Source organism: Coffea arabica, chromosome 2e (genome assembly GCF_036785885.1).
Source record: "Coffea arabica cultivar ET-39 chromosome 2e, Coffea Arabica ET-39 HiFi, whole genome shotgun sequence".
Taxonomy (NCBI): domain Eukaryota; kingdom Viridiplantae; phylum Streptophyta; class Magnoliopsida; order Gentianales; family Rubiaceae; genus Coffea; species Coffea arabica.
The window spans coordinates 71,642,786-71,661,843 of record NC_092313.1 but is presented as its reverse complement, the minus strand read 5'-3'; the positions used below and the strand labels follow the sequence as shown (position 1 = coordinate 71,661,843).

At 37.0% G+C, this 19,058-nt stretch overlaps 1 protein-coding gene across 1 annotated transcript; it reads left to right on the top strand.

Moving 5' to 3' along the window:
• The first annotated feature begins 14,728 nt into the window (after positions 1–14,728).
• On the top strand, positions 14,729–17,206 carry LOC113729445 (subtilisin-like protease SBT3). The gene has a single exon (XM_027253739.2). The coding sequence runs from the start codon at positions 14,745–14,747 to the stop codon at positions 17,028–17,030; it is 2,286 nt and encodes a 761-aa protein (XP_027109540.1). The 5' UTR covers positions 14,729–14,744; the 3' UTR covers positions 17,031–17,206.
• Positions 17,207–19,058: the final 1,852 nt, after the last annotated feature.

The following is a 19,058-nucleotide window of genomic DNA, read 5'->3' as shown; positions in this document are numbered from 1 at the left end:
CGGGGGATAGGGCGGGGCCGGGGAGAGTTTGTAGGCAACCCCGCCCCGTTGCCATCTCTACCCCCGCTCCTCCACGGCCCTAGCTCTCTCTCTCACCAAATCCTAAAAAAAAAAAAAACAAAAAGATATGTGAGGACTTGAAGATATATGGTTTAAACAATCCAGGTGCCAACATGGGCTCCACAAAGGGAGGTAACTGATGCTTGGAACATAGTATTGCATTTTGGCAAAGTCTGTGTCAGAGTCGTAGGGATATGGAAGAAGGATTCCAGCAACACGCAACTTGGGAGTTGGGATATGGCAAGTTTCCATCCAAACCTTTCCTCTTTGAGCGGCTGACCACAATAAATGTTCTCAATTGATTACAAGCCCTTTTTAGGCAAAAACTTGGATGGTCTCGGTCCATATCCCCACCCGTGAACCCTGGAGCGCCAGATCTTTCCTCGTAACCAGGGTTAGCAGATTCCCTCTTCTTGTATTTTTTATTTTCCTTAGGAGGCTGAAAAAAGAGGATAAAGGACAAAAAAAACTTTTCAACCTTTCTTCAGGGTGGTAGTACCAATTGGTTGTATGGATGTTTCTCGTGGATCCCACCTTAGATTGCTCGTTTGGGCCGGTGTGTTCGATGTTTCTTCTGCGTTCGTGTTAAATTAAGTGTGCGTTTGTTTCTTTTGTCTATGGAAAAAAATTCAGGGTGGTAGTAGTTGGAGAGAGTTTTAGGTAAATTGGTTTACACAAATTGGTGTCTTTGGTTAAATCTTTTTCCTTGGATTGTGAAGAAGACTAATAAGAAGTATGAAGTTGAGGAGGATGATATTTTTAAAAAAAAATTCTCAAGAAATAAGGATCTTCATATTCGGCAACTCCAACCTAATTAGCATTTTTACAAAAATTCACCAATTATTACTACACAAATCTAAGGTTTGCTTGTGTCTTTGCTTTTGGAACGATAAATAAATCATATTTAACAAGCCATTGATAATTAATTATTGAATTATTCTTTTCATTTTTTCCTTTTGCTCTGCAAAGCTTTGGAAAACTAATAAATTACTTGTGTTATCTATAATGCTAAAATGGGCTATTTATGTTCAGTTTTTTTTTCCCTTTTTCAGGTTATGTCAATGAAGCTCAAGAAATTGGAGTGAATATGGAAGATGCACGAGGATTTTCTTGAAGACTTGGTTATGGACGAACTGAAAGTTTTGTATTTTGTAGAGTCCATTTGGATTGGTCATTTTTTCAAAAATAAGTTTTTCAAATACAATAGTACAATAATACATGAATAAAAATAATTCAAAAAATATTTTATTCATACAATATATCAAAAATTATTTATAGTAAAAATTTTTTCATATACACTGCTACAATAAAATTTAATCCAAATGGAGCCAGTCCAGGGATTGTTTTTAGCCATTCAGGTCAAGACAGCCACGCGTGGTTTTGAGAGCCGCAAGGTTCACGGGTGGGGCCATGGACTAGGTTCATCCAAGTATTTGCCCATCGTGGATATAACTCTAAAGTGGGGCAGTTCATGGACCAAGTAGTCGAGTCCATAACGCAACTATCCAAACCAATAATTAAACTACAGATTTGATTTGAAAAACCAACAGAAACCAATCCATCTCAAAGAACAAACGAAAATACCAGTTCGATTTCCTATCAGATTATATTAAAAATTAATTTCATTTTTTTCCAAACAAATAGAAAATTTTGTACAAGCTTCTTTCCATTTTTCAAATCCCTATCTTAATTCTTCTTTTGTAGATTGATTTTTCAGATAGATTTTGTTCGTGTTCTTAAATTAAACTCTCATTAGTACCTAAATTACTTAAATATAACACCAATTCAAAAATTCGCCATTTTTTTGATTTCCAAAAGACGACCAGTTAATAAATTTGGCAATTGGAACAAAAATACCTTCCAATGCTCAAATAAAGATTATAAAGAAAGGTGAACTTTTTTTTTTTATTGATTGATTTTTTAAAATTAGTCTTCTTTGTATCTTCCTCAAGCGTATATCCTTTTGAGTGATGGTGAAATTTTTTTTTTGTTAAACACCTTGAATAACAGAGTGGGCAAACACCCCACCCTTAGTCGCGTGAAATTTGAATTAGACAACGAAAAGGAGACAAAGGGTTCCCTAATTTCTGTGGATCAAAACAAAAGAAAGATAAAGTTAAAGTAATGAAAAATTCGATGATCCTTTTAGATACCATTTTTTCAATTTTTATCTCTCCCTATAGATAATAATTTAAAATTTAAATACTTTAACAATTTTAATCTAAGGGTCAATGATAATTTTTTTACCATTCAATGATGAATTTCACTTATTGACAGGATACCGAAAGAGACGTTTTTTTTTATCGTAACAATAGAATTCCTATAACCTAATCTAGGGGGAGGGGGAAGGAGACTCGATGTGAGTACAGACTCCATCGAATAAAACTAATTAAGATCGTCACATATTGTGATAAATTTTGGTGGGAGCCAAAAAGAAATGGTTGAATATCTCATAGATAATAGGCCAAATTCACCAACATTACCCGAAGGTCGCAATCGCAATCAGAGGAAAGTCTCAAGAATAGAGAAAGCATCAGTCACCTCCACCGTCCACGCAACAGGAAGCTAACTTCTTTGTAACCTGCACCTCTAAAATTCCATGAATTTATGAGTATTTTTATTTCTCCCCTTCACGTGATTCTTGAATGATAGTCACGATTTCCATATTTAAAACGAAATCTACACGTTTAATTTTGGCATAACCTAAGGAGTTGATTGGTTCAAATTCTATAATCACCGTCATTGTTTAAAAATAAATTTATTTGTTAATTTGAATTTAGTCCAGGTGGAATGGCCATACCCATATAATAAATTATGTACTTCTAGAAAAAAAAAAAATTCTAGTTCTCATTTTATTGCCTCGGTAGTTACTCAAATATACGGCCTATTTGGCAATGAGTTTTTACCCGAGTTTGTCTCTTACCCGTTTTTAAATAATTTTATCTACAATAATCACAAAAATTTTTAAAAGTTTTTAACCTACACACTTCAAAATATCCAAAACACATAAAAAAAATTTCCTTTCCTCCTTTCTTCTTCCACCTAAACCCACCACCACCCCCTGCGCGCCGGTTTGGGCGCCGCCCACCTCTTTTTTTTTTTTTTCTCATCTCCCTCTCCTCCCTTCCCCTCTTCCCCGCCACCCTCCCCCTCCCCTTCTGCCCGATCTGGTCACGAGATCAAATCGCAACCGAGAAAAAGCTAAAAAAAATTCCATGTTTGCTGTTGGTTCTTCTAGCGTCTGAGGCAGAGGTGGCAGGGGAGGGAGAGGGAAAGGGAGAAGAAGAAGAGAGGAAAGAAAAGAAAAAAGGAAGAAAGAAAGAAAGAAAAAAAGAAAAAAAAAAGTTTTCCATTTAAAAAATTTTTCTTATAATTTTTACAGTAAGGTACAGTAAAATTTTAAACAAACATCCAAAAAATTCATTTGCCAAATAGGGTTACAATTTAGAAAGGTGCTAAATTCAGGGATGTTTGTTGTTGTTCGGCTAATTTCTTAGAATATACTTAAAAAAAAATCCGTCAAATGTAGGTCTGACAAACTCATGGTACAAAACTATAGCTGCCGTGCCTAGTCAGCACGACAACAAATATTTTTTTTTAAATCGTTGTAGGCTACCGTGCTGACTGTACACGGTAGCCTGCAGCTAAATTTTTTTTTTTTTAAATCGGAGCCTGCTATCGTGCACAGTCAGCACGGTAGCAGGTAGCCTTTTGAAAAAAAAAAAAGTCAACTGTAGCAATAGAAATTTCGGTCGCCTGCTACCATGAGTTTTTTCAATACTTCCATGTTAGGATTAGCTACTAGTTAGAATTTGAAAAAAATTTATATTTTTTGGGAATTGGTTGGAATGTGTTCTTATTTATTAATAGGTATTTGGTTTATACCACTGCCAAAGCGTATAAATTCAAATTACTACTGCTAAAAGAAAGAGATTTTATCAGTATGTGATAATTTTATACATTTATTTCACTAATGTATCTTATTCAACTGGTTGGTGAGAATATTTAACTAGTTGAGAACATTATGTACTTGAGATGTGGAATTTAAATTTCCAACCATTTAAACACAATGAAGTCAGATCTCTTGCATAATAGAGCAGGGATTCGGCCATGGTAGTGCTGCCAATCCAAGAACAAGGTGCAAGAAATATTGCACGTTAAAATTTGGCCATTTCTGGCTCAAAAATTAATTTGTAAAGATGAATTGGTAATCAACTTATAAAATGTTTTTACACAATATCACCTGTGTTTCTATAGTAGATTATTTGTAGAAAATTTTAAAATAATGTTGTAGTAGTTTTCGTGATTTGATGTACGTAAAATACAAATTTGATAAAAAATAAAAAAATAATTAAAAACATGTCAATAATACAATCAAAAAATATGTTTAAAATAATGAAGTTCAGGTTTGTTTGGATTGCGAATTATTTTCAAAATTTTATTTGTTTGCATCATTAACATATTTTTAATCTCCTTTTTATCTCACATATATCACATTAAAAAAGTGTTAAAGTATTTTGTTTTCAAAAAATTATCCCAAATAATCTACTATCCAAACACATTCAATGTAAAAAATTTTGATTATTGTTCATTATCCATTTATTTCTTTAGTGTGTATTCTGTTGTATTTGTTGCATTAAAATCACCTTTTCACATAATTGTAAGTGTTTCAATCATTTGATTTCAGTCACAATAATTGCATAGCCTCTGATTTAAGCCATTCCAGCAAAAGAACGGTGATTTTTAAATGGCTGACCCTGACTGTCCCTCCAAAGTGAGAGTTTCTCTCTCTAGATAAGAGTGCGAGTCTCTCAGTCTTGAGAGTTTCAAACTTTTTCAAAATCCTTCAAAATTTTCGCAAACACACACACACAATCCCAAGATCTAGACATTCCTCAGAACTTTAATGTTGTGATGAAGTTAAGAAGAGCGAACTAATTAGAGTGCAACAACAAAAGTCGTGCTTGTTGAGGTAATCTTGTCCCCCAGCTAGTGGAAAACTCACACCTCAGTGATAGCTACATTGTCGGAAATTCTACATGCAAGAGTGATCTTAATTAGTCTGGACCGAGGAAACAGACTCCATGGAAGACGTAAGGACGCTGGCAAGTATCTTCATAGCCATTAATTCCACTGTCTTTTTTTGCGGTTTTCATATCTGTTAAAGGGTTTGGGGTTTGCCCTATTCAACCTCATTTAAAAAAAAAAAAAGCAAAAAGCTTAAATATCTTCTTAAAAAATAGGAAAATTTTCAAAAACAGGGAGGGAGGTTTTTCTTCTGTGTTGAGAGTTCTTGCCTGTCTGAGTTGGTCTCTTTTTTGTTTTTGGCTCTTGGTTGACTTGTCCTGGTCTCAGTAGTGATGGTAGGAGCCTTAGAATCTGTATAGACCTTATGGCGGAGGAACTGGCAGATGCGATCAGAAAGTTTGCTCTCTCAGAGAAAGAACTGGAAAGTACAGACTTAGGAGGCGAAGAGATAGACAGAGGTATACAAGAATGTCAGTTAAGTTTAGTGGGGAGAATTAAAGGTGAGAAAGTGGTTAACTTTGTCGGAGTAAAGAACTTCGTGAACTCAGCTTGGGGGTACCCAAGGAATCTGAGGATCATAGAACTGGGTCCAAATATGTTTCAGTTTTATATCCCAAGTAGGGAGGGCAGAGATAGGATAGTAGGAGGAGGACCTTAGGTCATGGACAACCAAATTCTAGTAATGAAACACTGGTTTGAAGGTATAGAGGATGATACAGCTGCCTTTGACTTGGCACCTTTGTGGGTGCAAGTCTGGAATCTTCCTATGCACTGGATAACAAAAGAAACGGGGTGAAAAATTGGTGCAGTGTTTCATGAAGTAAAGGATGCTCTAGTATCTCAAGTAGGAGGGAAGGAAGGTAGACACTTAAAGCTTTTGGTGGTGCTAGATACCTCTCTACCTCTACTCAGGGGAACAACTGTTAAAGTTAATGGAGTTTTGAAATGGTTGAACTTCAGATATGAGCGATGTCCAGACTTTTCCTACAAATGTGGTGTAGTTGGACATGGAGACATGCAAGACAATTATACAGATAAGTAAATGAAAGCAGGAACATCAGTATGGTCCGTGGTTGAGAGCCAATACAGGAAAAGCATCACCCCAAAAGGAACAACAAAGCAAGTTCAACTCTGAGAAGAATCATTGGGGCTTTAAAGATGGAGAGATGGTACTTTTAAATCCCAAGGCAAAGGTGAATCTGGAACATAGACATAAGGACTTTACGTCAAGGAGAAAGGAAGATCTTAGGAAGTGTAATGATGAGAAACAGACAGATAAGGAAAGGCCCAAAGAGGTAGATGCTAATGAGGTACAGAAGCCAAGAGATGAGGTGAGTTGCAATGATATGAGAATGCAAAGTTCAACTTCAAATAACAACAATAGCCAGAAGGTAAGCTGTATCAGAGAAGTTACAGAACCCCTGCTTGGGAGAAAAAGTAACTGTGTTTTGGAAGCAGGAATAGCAAGTTTCTCAGAGAGGATGGAGAAAGTGGATCGTTTAAGGGTGAAGTGGAAAGAACTGGACTTGAGCAAATAGCACAGGAGCTTATGCAAGTAACGGTAGTAGAGGAAGAATCTGGTAGTCCGGAAACAACACTAATGCAAATTGATCCAGGAAGTTCTGAATTAGGAACAAAGGCTGTTCAGAAACATAACAGGAAGATGAAGAAACAATTGAGATCTCCTAAAATTTCTAGACAGCCACTGAGAGAATTGAGCAGGAATAGGAATCTGACACCTCAACAAGGGAAAAGGAAACTTAACTTGGTGGATGAGGATATGGTGAAAGTGCAGGTGAATGAGATTGTCCCTAAGAGGAATAAAATGGATTCTGGGGAAGGGAATCTGAGTGAGAATTATGAGGGGGAAGGGGCCAACCTTAACCGGCCCCTCAAGCTACAATGAAGGTCTTGGTGTGGAACTATCAAGGAGAAGGGAGCCCCTTGACAGTTTTTCAGTTGAGGGAGGCAAAGAACCTCCTCTCCCCAAACATGGTCTTCTTGAGTGAGACCAAAAACAGGTTCAGTTATATGAAAAAGGTTCAAAATATTCTGAGGTATGATGAAAGTGTAATTGTGGAAGCTATGGATAAGAAAAAAGGCATGGCCTTGTTTTGGAATCATGATATACATGTTAGGAAGGTTGTTACAACTACTATTACTATAAAGGCTCTAGTTATAGATCCGGACACCCAAGTTGAGTGGTGATTTATTGGTGTTTACATGAGTTGTGATGCTAATATCAGGAAACAACAATGGAAAGTCTTGAATGTGAGACAGCAATTGTGGGGGGATAAATGGCTTCTAGCGGGTGATTTCAATGATATACTCTCTAATGAAGAGAAGTGGGGTGGAAGAGTAAGAGAAAAGAGAAGTTTCAAGGATTTTAACAGTTTTGTAGAAAATAATAGACTGGTGGATCTTGGATTTATTGGTAACCCCTGAACATGGAGCAACAATTGGGAAGATGAGGGAGAGATAAGGCAAAGACTGGACAGAGGTTTGAGCACCATAGAATGGGGCCAAAATTTTGACAAGGCTAAATGTGAACATGTGGAAACTCTTGGATCAGACCATAGCATGCTGCTTATAGACAATTGGCCAAGAATAGAGAAAAGAAAATCAAGATTTTTCTTTGATAAGAGATGGCTCAAAAGGACAGAAATCAATCAAATAGTTGAGCAAGTTTGGAACCAAACAGTAGAAGGAAATAAGATGTATAGGATCACAAAACAGGTAGCTAACTATAGAGTGACTCTCCTCAAATGGAAAAACAATTTCACAGGAAACTATTTGCTAAGAATCAACCAAGTGAAGCAACAGATTAAGAAGATTAAGGACTCGAAGGATGCAAGCTCTAAGGATAAGATTGCAGAATTGAAGAATCAGTTGAAAGTGGCATATTCAGAAGATGAGCAGTATTGGGCTCAGAAAGCAAAGATCGATTGGCTGAGAGAAGGGGACAAGAACATCAAATTTTTCCATGCATGTGTGAAGGGAGGAGAAGGAAAAATAGAATGCTCAACATTCAAAGGGAGGATGGAACCTTGACAAAAAATGAGGAGGAGCTGGGAAAGGAAGTAGCTGACTACTATAGAGTTCTATTCTCTAGTTCTGGTAGTGAGGGTCTTGCAGAGATTCTAAGTGGTATACCTCTAACAATCACTACTGAGATGAATGAAAAGCTAACTAAAGAGGTGAGTGAAATGGAGATCAAATCTGCTCTCTTTTTCATGAATCCAAATAAGGCACCAGGTCAAGATGGTATGACTCCCTTGTTCTTTCAAAAATTTTGGCATGTTGTTAAACCAGATTTAATTGCTGCCATTAGGTATTTTTTCCAAACAAGCAACATGCCTAAGTCTTGGAATCATACTGTCATTTCTCTTATCCCAAAAATACAGAATCCTACTAACTTGAAGAGTTATAGGCCAATTAATCTTTGTAACGTAGTGTACAAAGTGATTTAAAAAATATTGGCCAATAGACTCAAGAAAGTTTAAGCCTATGCATTAGTAAAAATCAGGCAGCCTTTATCCCAGGCAGGAAAATTCTTAATAATGTCATTTTGTCCCATGAATATTTGCATTATATGAAAAATAAGAAACAAGGACAGAATGATTTTATGGCTGTGAAGTTGGACATGTCAAAGGCCTACGACAGAGTGGAGTGAAAATTCCTGGATTCCATGATGGACAAGATGGGCTACTGCACAGTCTGGAGGGAATGGATATGGAGCTGCCTCTCCTCAGTGACATACTCTTTCAATATAAATGGTGTACCAAAGGAGTTTGTAATACCAGAAAGGGGAATAAGACAAGGTGATCCACTGTCGCCTTATCATTTCCTTTTATGTTCAGAAGGTTTCTCCAATTTATTGAAGCAGGCTGAAGATGAAAAAAAGATTTCAGGGATGAAGATAAGTAGGAATGGACCAAGCTTGACTCATTTATTTTTTGCTGACGACTCATTGATCTTCTGTAAAGCTGATAGAGATGAAGCCAATGAACTCTGTCAAATTCTTAGGAAGTATGAGAAGGGATCAGGCCAATCTATAAATCTGGAAAAGTTCTCAGTGTTTTTCAGTAGCAATGTGAGCCATCAGAGTAAAGGGGAAGTAAGACAAAGCCTAGGCACAATTCAGGTGGCTACTTAAGGGAAATATTTGGGGCTACCTATGGTGATAACAAGATCCAAACAGCAAGTTTTTGGCTACATTAAGGACAGCATCAGCAGAAGAATGAATAGCTGGAAAAACAAGTTGCTTAGCCAAGGAGGGAAGGAAGTATTATTGAAGGCAGTCTCCATGACAATGCCAGTTTACATAATGTCCTGCTTTAAACTCCCTAACAAACTGTGTAAAGAAGTGACCTCCATTTTTGCTAATTACTGGTGGGGAGAAACTGAAGGAAGAAATAAGATGCATTGGTGTTCATGGGGGAGATTGGCTAGAGAGAAAAAAGAGGGAGGCTTGGGTTTCAGAGATTTGCAGAATTTCAACAAAGCCTTGCTGGCTAAACAGGTTTGGAGGGTGATTTCCAAACCCAATCTCTTAGTCAGCAGGGTCTTGAGGGCCAAGTATTTTCATAGGGACTCAATCTTTAAGTGTAAAGTCCCTAAGTATGCTTCTTGGATCTGGCAAAGCCTGATGAATGTGAGGGATTTTGTGCGAAATGGAACTAGAAAGAAGATAGGTAATGACAAGGCAACAAATATTTGGGAGGATAATTGGATCTCTGGAAATAAGGATAGAAAAGTCACCACTGTGATGCCTCAGAGTTGCAATATCAGAAGAGTAGACGAGTTGATCAGTGGATTTAGATGGAGGAAACCCTTAGTGTTTAGGATTTTCAACAGGAAGGACGCGAAAGAAATCCTTGATATTCCTATCAGTATTGCAGGAAGGGATGACAGCAATTACTGGTTACATAGTGGCAGTGGTACCTACACGGTCAACTCAGGATACAAAGCTCTATGCAAGGAAACAACTCAACACAAGGGAAGAAGAGATAATGAGGCAGAAACAAGCTCAGCAAACTCCAATGAAAAGCAATGGAAGTGGTTGTGGAAGCTAAAGGTCAAAAGCAAGATAAAACACTTCATTTGGAGAAGTCTAAATGGTCTTTTACCAGTTAATGACCTGGTGTTCAAAAGAATACACCAGGGGGATCCAATCTGTGATGGCTGTGGAGAGCAGGAAGAGACAATTGAACATTTGTTTTTTCAATGTAGCAGAGCCCAAGAGGTGTGGAAGATGGCTCCAATTCAGTGGGATGGATTAACGGAACAGACAACGAATATATTAGTTTGATGGACTACTATGCTGGAAGCAACAAATAGGATATAAGGAAGGGAACATGTAGAGCTAACTGTGAATATCCTTTGGCAAATCTGGAAAAGAAGAAATGAATGGAAGTTCAATGCCAAACGAAGGCATCCTTGGGAAACAATTGAAAAGGCCCAACAAGAATGGCAAGAGTAAGCATCAGCTTGGAGGGAGGAGAAAACGACCCCTGCGGAAGCTGAAAGATGTAGAGAGATTGTAGAAACAGATGAGGTTGGAAGAGATGAAATGCAGATCAGAATATCAATTCATGTGCAAGAACAAACCAATAGAGTTGGTACTGGGATTATAGCAACTAATTTCAACTATCAGTTAGTGTCTGCTTGGGCACTAACTGATAGGTACGTAGGGAACCAATTGCAGACTAGTACAGAAGTTGTGAAGATGGCCATCATAAAGGCCAGACAACAGCAATGGCAGAAAATTACAGTCCATCTCCTCAGCCCTCAGCTGTTGAAAATGATAACGAATGGGTTGGCCAAGGATATCAAAATGGCAACTTTGACTGATGATATTAATAGCCTCAGAGCCTTATTCCAGAAATGCTCATTTTGTTTAGATAGAAAATTAGATTCTAGATGTGATTGGATTAGTGATTATGCTTTAGGCATATCTCAAGATGAGGAATGGATCAATCATCAGTATGTCTAACACTTTTTGTATAGAACTAGTTGAGTTTTTGCTCATATAAGTGTATATTTTTGTCAATCAATACAAAATCTACCGTTGTAGAAAAAAAAAAGACTCTGACTGTCAGCAAAAGAAATTTCGGTCGCCCACAGCGACCTTTTTTTTTTTTTTTTTTTTTTTGTCAAAAGGCTGAGCACGGTAGCAGGCTGCGATTTAAAAAAAAAAAAAAAAAATTTGGCTGCAGGCTACCGTGCACAGTCAGCACAGGAGCCTGCAATGATTTAAAAAAAATATTTGCTGTCGTGCTGACTAGGCACGGCTGTTATAGTTTTGTACCATGGGTTTGTCAGACCTATATTTGATGGACTTTTTTTTTAGATATATTCTAAGAAATTAGCCTTGTTGTTCTAGGCTTTTTAGTTTGGATAATATTATTTGCACACCCACTATCCCATTTTTATTTTGATGAAACTATATTACCCCCTCGCTAATTTCTTCTCCTTGTTTATGAGTTAATTTTACTATATTTTCTCTTATGTTCTAAAACCAATTAATTATTCCATTGCACATTATAATAGCTAATTTAAAATTATCACTAATATGTATTATGTAGTTTTCTACAAAACTTCACGAAATTATATGATGCCAAAAATCAATCTAACTATGTAATATGAATAGATTCCGACTTCAAGTCTAAAAAAATAAATAAAAAAAAATCCGAAGCTTCAAATATGACCAAAATTTGAGTATAACTACAATGTCTCATAAATAGAACACTAATACTTCAAAAAGTCAACTAAGAATAGCTCACATAGCTATCATAAAGGGAGTGAAACTTTCTAATATATTTCAACAAAAGTATAATAGCATCTAGTATCCAAATGATGCAATGGGACCTGAATTATACTCATCAAAATCTACAAAATTGAAATTAACATAAGAATATAAAAAATAAATTAAAAAAGTTATGTAAATTTAGAAAAAGAGAGGCAAAAGTTAAATTTTTTTTTTTATCTTTTGGACACGTACGACAATTGTGCCCAACTTCCTTGCATGTGAACACAAGATCGGATAGGAAAAGAAATTAGGACAGAGGTAATATGGTCTTATCAAGATAAAAATAGGGTAGTGGGAGTGTCAATAACATAAGGGGAGTGCAAATAACATTATCCTTTAGTTTTTATCCATTTTTTGTTTTCTTCTTGTTCTTTAAAGAATTGCTTGACCATCAACATTATTCTCTGCGATTTCCAATCAGATAACAATTGGTATGCTTGCTTGTCCGTTAATTTACAGGCAACAAGAATTAAACTTGTATATGAATGTATGATCATTGGCAAAATTATGTAGAGGGTAGTGTTATTACTTATTATTGTGGTAACTATCGTCCAAGGGAAACAATTACGTTCTATTGTAGTAGTTCTACTTGAGATTAAGGACAGTTCAGCTCTTGGGAAAGCCAAGTCTTTGTTTAGTCTTCAGATTGGTAGATCCTCCACATGTATCAGCCTGGAATACCCTTCATTTTTTTGAGAATTAATGAATGCATAAACATGTATTGCTTTTTGTTGGCTCAACAAAATATACGTAGCTGAAACATAAATAATTCGATGCCCCTTGTTGAGAAAATTTTAACTCACACATTTTAAACAACCAAATAAATTCGAGGCACAATATTAATGAAGGGAAATAAGTGGTGAAAAGGAACGAATGACAAGGAAATATGAAGCCTTTAATTTGGGAGGCAAAATGATAGCCCTGTTTGGCACTTGAGTTTTTTTGCCAAGTTTGTCTGCTACAAGTTTTTAAAAAACTTTAGATACGGTAATTTCAAAAAACTTCTCAAAGTTTTTAAACTATACACTTCAAAATATTCAAAAATTTACACACTTCAAAAAATTTTTTAAAAACTTTTATAGTAAGTTACAATAAAGTTTTAGACAAACACCCAAAAAACTCACTTACCAAATAAGGCCGATATTTTCTATTAATACAAAATCCTCACATTACAATGAAGCAGCACTGCATGTATATATAGTGGTCATCGACAAAACTCGGCTTTATATAGCCGAATAACTTACTAAGCTAGCAAATCCGAATTTGATCCTAATAACTATGACTATGACTATGACTAGCGGCCTATTAAGCTAGCAGAGCTGACCGATTTATGACTAATAATACTAATATAACTAATTATCAGCCAACTAACCAAAAACCAAGAAGAAAAACAATGAAACAAGAAATCCTAACTATCTTCCATAAAGTCCAGTGTTGGAGTTTTTGTCGGGCTTAGTGCTGGTGTTATTTTGATCGCTATGGTTTATACACCTATTCAAGTTGACGAAGGATTCATGCCAGGAGGTGATCCAATGGCCTAGGCTGCAAATCAAGCTGTCCGCGGATTCAAGTGTTATTCTAGCCATCGGTGTTAGCAATTCTTTCAATTGCTTTGTGAGATTCAACTTGCTCTTGAATAGTTTGAATTAAAGGTTGGAGTAAGGATGTAATCGAACCGAGTTTCTCGCTAGCAGCTTGGTCAAAAGGTTGACTCGCACTCAGTTTTGATCGAGTGCGAGTCGAGTACGAGTAGCTCGATAATTATTCAAGCCAAGTTCGAGTATTATTTTTTCAAACTCGATTTCTCGTCGAGTCTTATCAAGCACAAAGTAATTAATTAAAATTTATATATTTAGTTATTATAATTTTACTCTTTTAAGCTTGAGAGTTGTATAAATTATCAGAATTACTTTTTTAGTCGAGTCAAGTACTCGAGTTTGATCATACTCGCAAAAAAATCGAGCATAATCGAATGGATGTTGAGTTTTCGAACCATTTTTTGAGTTCGAGTTTGAGTTCCATTTCTACTGCTCGTTCAAGCTCGATCTCGAACAATACCTCTCTACTGTCGAGTCGAGCTCAAATATAACGGTACTGGCGCTTGACTCGACTTGATTACATCCCTAGATTGGAGTGATTTCTTGAGCTTCTTAGCACAGGCTCTAGTCACCGGTCAAATTGGAACTTGAACTAGATCATCACTCAACTCTTGGACAGCCTCGATGTCTGCATCACTTGACAACTAGAAAACGTTCACCGCCTAGGTGAATAAGAAAACAACAAAATTGATAATTAAACTTGGAACTATAATGACAACTAATAGCCTTGCAACTCAATTTAACCAATTAAATAGCTTGGTTTGAAATTTTGCTAAGACTTCTTTTTATTGATCTTCCAAGCAAAAGGTTATACCATCAACAATTTATTTAAGCAGATCGTTTACCATAAATAATTCATCTTTTTTTTAAAAATTTAGGTTTTTGGTTGATTTTGTTGGGGAAAAAAATGTTTTTAGCATGTGAGTTTCCAATACCAAAATCACCCATATAAGTAAATCCCACACTGGATTAACATAATGACGATATGATGAATTACTCTTGACGAACTTTACAACGCGACTAAAGAAGCACTAAGCTTTTTGTCTTTCGATCGCCAGAAAACTTCTCTAGTGTACAGGCCAAGCATGAATATTGGTTTCTCCATTCCAGCTGTAAGATGTAGATCATAACGATGAGAAAAAAAGGACAAGCAAGATTAGATGACGGAAAGGATGGATTTCTTATAAATTCTGGTGCATGGAAGATCAGAATAGTATCAGAGTAAGTTCAATAAAGAAATTTGATCAATGGAGGGATTAATCTTCAAAGTCTTACGATCTTTCCTAGTGTTTACCTGGTTTCTTGTGCCGTTTCACGCAAGCCTAGTAGTATCAGCGAAGAGGTCCACATACATTGTTCATATGGACAAATCAGCCATGCCTAAGGCTTTCTCTAGCCACCACATGTGGTATTCTTCCACTGTTGATGCTGTAAAATCTGTCTCATTTGACAGTCTTCGAAATGGACCAAAATTTGTCTACTCCTATGATAATGTCTTGCATGGTTTCAGCGCATTGTTGTCCGAAGATGAGCTAGAAGCTCTGAAGAAATCACCAGGATTTCTTTCAGCTTATACTGACAAGCTTGTCACAATGGACACCACTCACACCTATAATTTTCTCTCTCTGAACCCCACAAATGGGCTTTGGCCGGCTGCAGACTTCGGCAAAGATGTGATTGTAGGGGTCATTGATAGCGGTGTTTGGCCTGAAAGTCCGAGCTACAAGGACGATGGAATGACACCTATTCCTTCCAAGTGGAAGGGAACATGCGAGGCTGGACAGGATTTCAATTCTTCATTGTGCAACTTAAAGCTAATTGGTGCAAGATACTTCAATAAGGGTCTTGTAGCTGCAAATCCGAAGATCGTTATTAGCATGAATTCTACCAGGGATTTTTTGGGACATGGCACGCATACTTCCTCCACGGTAGCTGGAAATTATGTTGACGATGCCTCATTTTTCGGCTATGCGTCAGGGACGGCCAGAGGAATCGCCCCTCGAGCTAGAGTGGCCATGTACAAGGTTTCTTGGCCGGAAGGAGGCTATACTTCTGATCTAATTGCTGGTATAGATCAAGCTGTTGCGGATGGGGTTGATGTGATATCAATATCTATGGGCCTAAATTTCATCCCTTTATATGAAGACCCTGTAGCAATAGCTTCATTTGGTGCAATGGAGAAGGGCGTTATGTTCTCTTGTTCAGCTGGAAATAATGGTCCATCTCTTGGGACGTTACATAATGGAATTCCATGGACCATGACAGTTGCAGCAGGTACTGTTGATCGTTTCCTTGCAGGGACAGTAACTTTGGGGAATGGAATGACTATCACAGGGTGGACTACTTTTCCTGCCAGAGCTGTAGTTGAAGATTTACCTCTTATCTACAACCCAACAATAGCTGGTTGTAATTCAAGTGACTTGCTATCTAGTGCTCATGGAATTGTCATTTGTGACAATTTCAATGCTTTCTACAATCACGAAAATATTTCCAGGTCAACTGTCCCTGCTACCATCTTTTTCTCTGATGATCCAGAGATTACAGAATCTACCACTTTTCCTGATCCGGGAGTCATTATCAGCACAAAATATCTAGAAGATGTGATTAAGTATGCCTTAAATGGTGTCAAGCCCACTGCCAGCATCACATTTCAACAAACTATCTTAGGAACAAACCCTGCACCAGTTGTTGCCGACTATAGCTCAAGAGGCCCTGCACCAAGTTACCCAAACATCTTAAAACCTGATGTTATGGCACCAGGGACGTTAGTGTTAGCCGCATGGGTTCCAACAAGTACTGTAGCAACCATTGGGGACAAAATTCGCTTGTCAAGTGATTTCTCTCTTGCAACCGGCACATCAATGGCTTGCCCCCATGCCTCTGGCGTTGCCGCACTTCTCAAAGGTGCGCATCCCGAATGGAGTCCAGCAGCTATTCGATCTGCCATCATGACCACGGCAAACACCCTTGACAATACTCAGAGTCCGATCAAAGACATGGGATTCAACTATGACATAGCGTCACCTCTAGCCATGGGGGCAGGACATATTAATCCAAATGCAGCGCTGGATCCAGGGCTCATATACGATGCTACAGCTCAAGATTACATAAGTCTTTTGTGCACCATGAATCTCACTCGGAGCCAAATTGCATCTATTGTAAGATCAACTGACTACAGTTGCCTCAACGCTTCCTCTGATTTGAATTATCCATCCTTCATTGCATTGTACAACAATGGAAGTACAGAGGTGTTGAATAAGATATTTGAGAGGACTGTTACAAATGTTGGGGATGGTCCTGCAACATACAAGGCCATTGTGACAGCTCCAAGGGGTTCCGTTGTTGAAGTGAATCCACAGACATTAGCTTTTCAGGAGAAATATGACAGGCAAACCTATTCACTGACCATAAGATACACAAGTGACAACACTGCAAAGGTTAGTTTTGGTTCAATTACATGGTCAGACTTTGGAGGGAAACACGTTGTCAGAAGTCCAATTGTGGTGTCACCAATAACCACTGTTTGGGCTTGATAATGTCATTCCATTTTAATTTTGTTGAATTCCTGAATAGGGCTTCTTCCTTTTTTTTTTTTCCTTTAATTTCATCATGAATAAGAATTTTTTCCTTAGTAGGGGAAGGAGTGGGATTTAAGAAGTACCGTGAATAAGAATTGTTGAATGGTAACTAGTTTAATTGCTGTGTTCAAGGTAATTTAAGATCTTTGAGTTTAAGGCTGACTCATTAATTACTACTATGAAACTTGTAAAGTAATTTTTTTTTTTGAGTCAATCGTCATTTATCTGCCTTACACTTACTTTAGCCTGTTCTAGAGAGAGGGCCCAACTAGACCTACAGGAGAATCGACGAGAACTGAACCATCATCGGACCAAACGGATGCATTACGCACCAGTATAGTTTTAGAGGAAGCCACTTAAAGTGGCAAGTAACGGGAGATAAAGTTTGAACTCCTAACCTCTCATCTCATCAAACCTTAAAGATTTTGGTGATGGCTAACAGCGACTTGTAAAGTAACTTAAAAGTACTTCAACCTCTGAAAATGTATAATATGAAATAGAATCTTAAAAAGGAAATAGCAAAAATAACCCCAGTCCCAGATTATTCTGTGAAATCTCCATCTTAAATAAAAAATGCTGCTACTCCAAACATTTTATCCAGCAAGAAAATTTGATCTGAGGGCCTGAGGTACTTAATCTTCTCTTGGTTGTTTTACAAACAGGGCAATTCTGGCCATCTCTATAATTAAGCCCAGCTAGATTACAACAGCAAAGGTTGACCGATGAACTCAACTTTGTTCATTAATCCCCCGGCCTTTCCTGTGTCCAATCTTACATATCCTGGCCAGGCCCATTTAGTTCAGATGTATTTGGGCAAATTATTGATTTAGCCTTTAGAGGGTCTCTCTAGCAATTCAATACAAAATCCCCGTCCAACACCACCCCGGCCCAAAAAAAAAAAAAAAGAATCTACAAAATAATAAACATACATTAAAAGAACATTTTATATTTTATTGGAGCTTTCAGGAGTTAAAAAGTGAAATTTACTAGGGGAAGGTTGGATTGAGTTGTTTGGTAAAGTGGGAGATTTGACCTTGGTTCAAAACCTTTCAATTACCAAAAAAATAAAAAAATGTCTTTAAACAAAAAGTGAAATCTAGTAGTTGTGGATTTTGGAAAGTCAATTAGAGGCGTGATGTGTTACAAGAACCTTAGATCACGCCTTCATGACTGATCTACCATTGGCATAAACAATTAACATCGGTTTATTTTGATTTCTTTGCTTAATTTGTAAGCAACGAACGGATTGTTTTGATTTCTTCGTTAATTTGTAAGAAACAAACTTTTATCTGTTTCTCCCCTCCTCCAACTTCTCTCTTTTTTCTCATCTTCTTAGAAGGTCTTTCTCTTCACAAGCAGAAGGCCTTTTTCTTTAGGAGTGAGACCACCATGAACTTCCTCCCATAGATTTCATTTTATTATATTTTTCAATAAAATCTCTTCAAAGTTTTCTTAGTGAGAATCCTTTGTTTCTCCTAGGCATTTGTAGTGAGAATTTTCTGTTTTTTCTAAAACTTCTTAGTGAGAATTTTCTATTTTTATCCTCATTTTGTTGTTTGATTCGAATTTACTTCAAATCTAGTTATCAAATTTGAAATTTTTTTAGATATTGGATCTATTTCAACAGATTTCATCAGTGTTTAAATCGTTCATAATTAATAGATTTGGCAATTGTAACATGCACAGAAGGGAGTTTGCACCAGGCAATTTTGTAAGAAACAGGTCCAAAATAATATTATATGCTTAAAATCACTTGTTTTCTCAAGAAGTACGAGGACATATATAGTTTTATGTTATAACACCATTTTGGCCCTTAAATGGGTGATCATACTACATATTGCACCTTGAAAGTTTATTTCGAAAGATTTGTATTCGCACCCTAACATATAGAGGTGCTCTGAATTGGATAAATGGCTAACATCTCTGAGTTTTGGATGGAAAATGCCGCCTTCATCCGGAAAAGCACCTTTTTCCTTTGGGTCA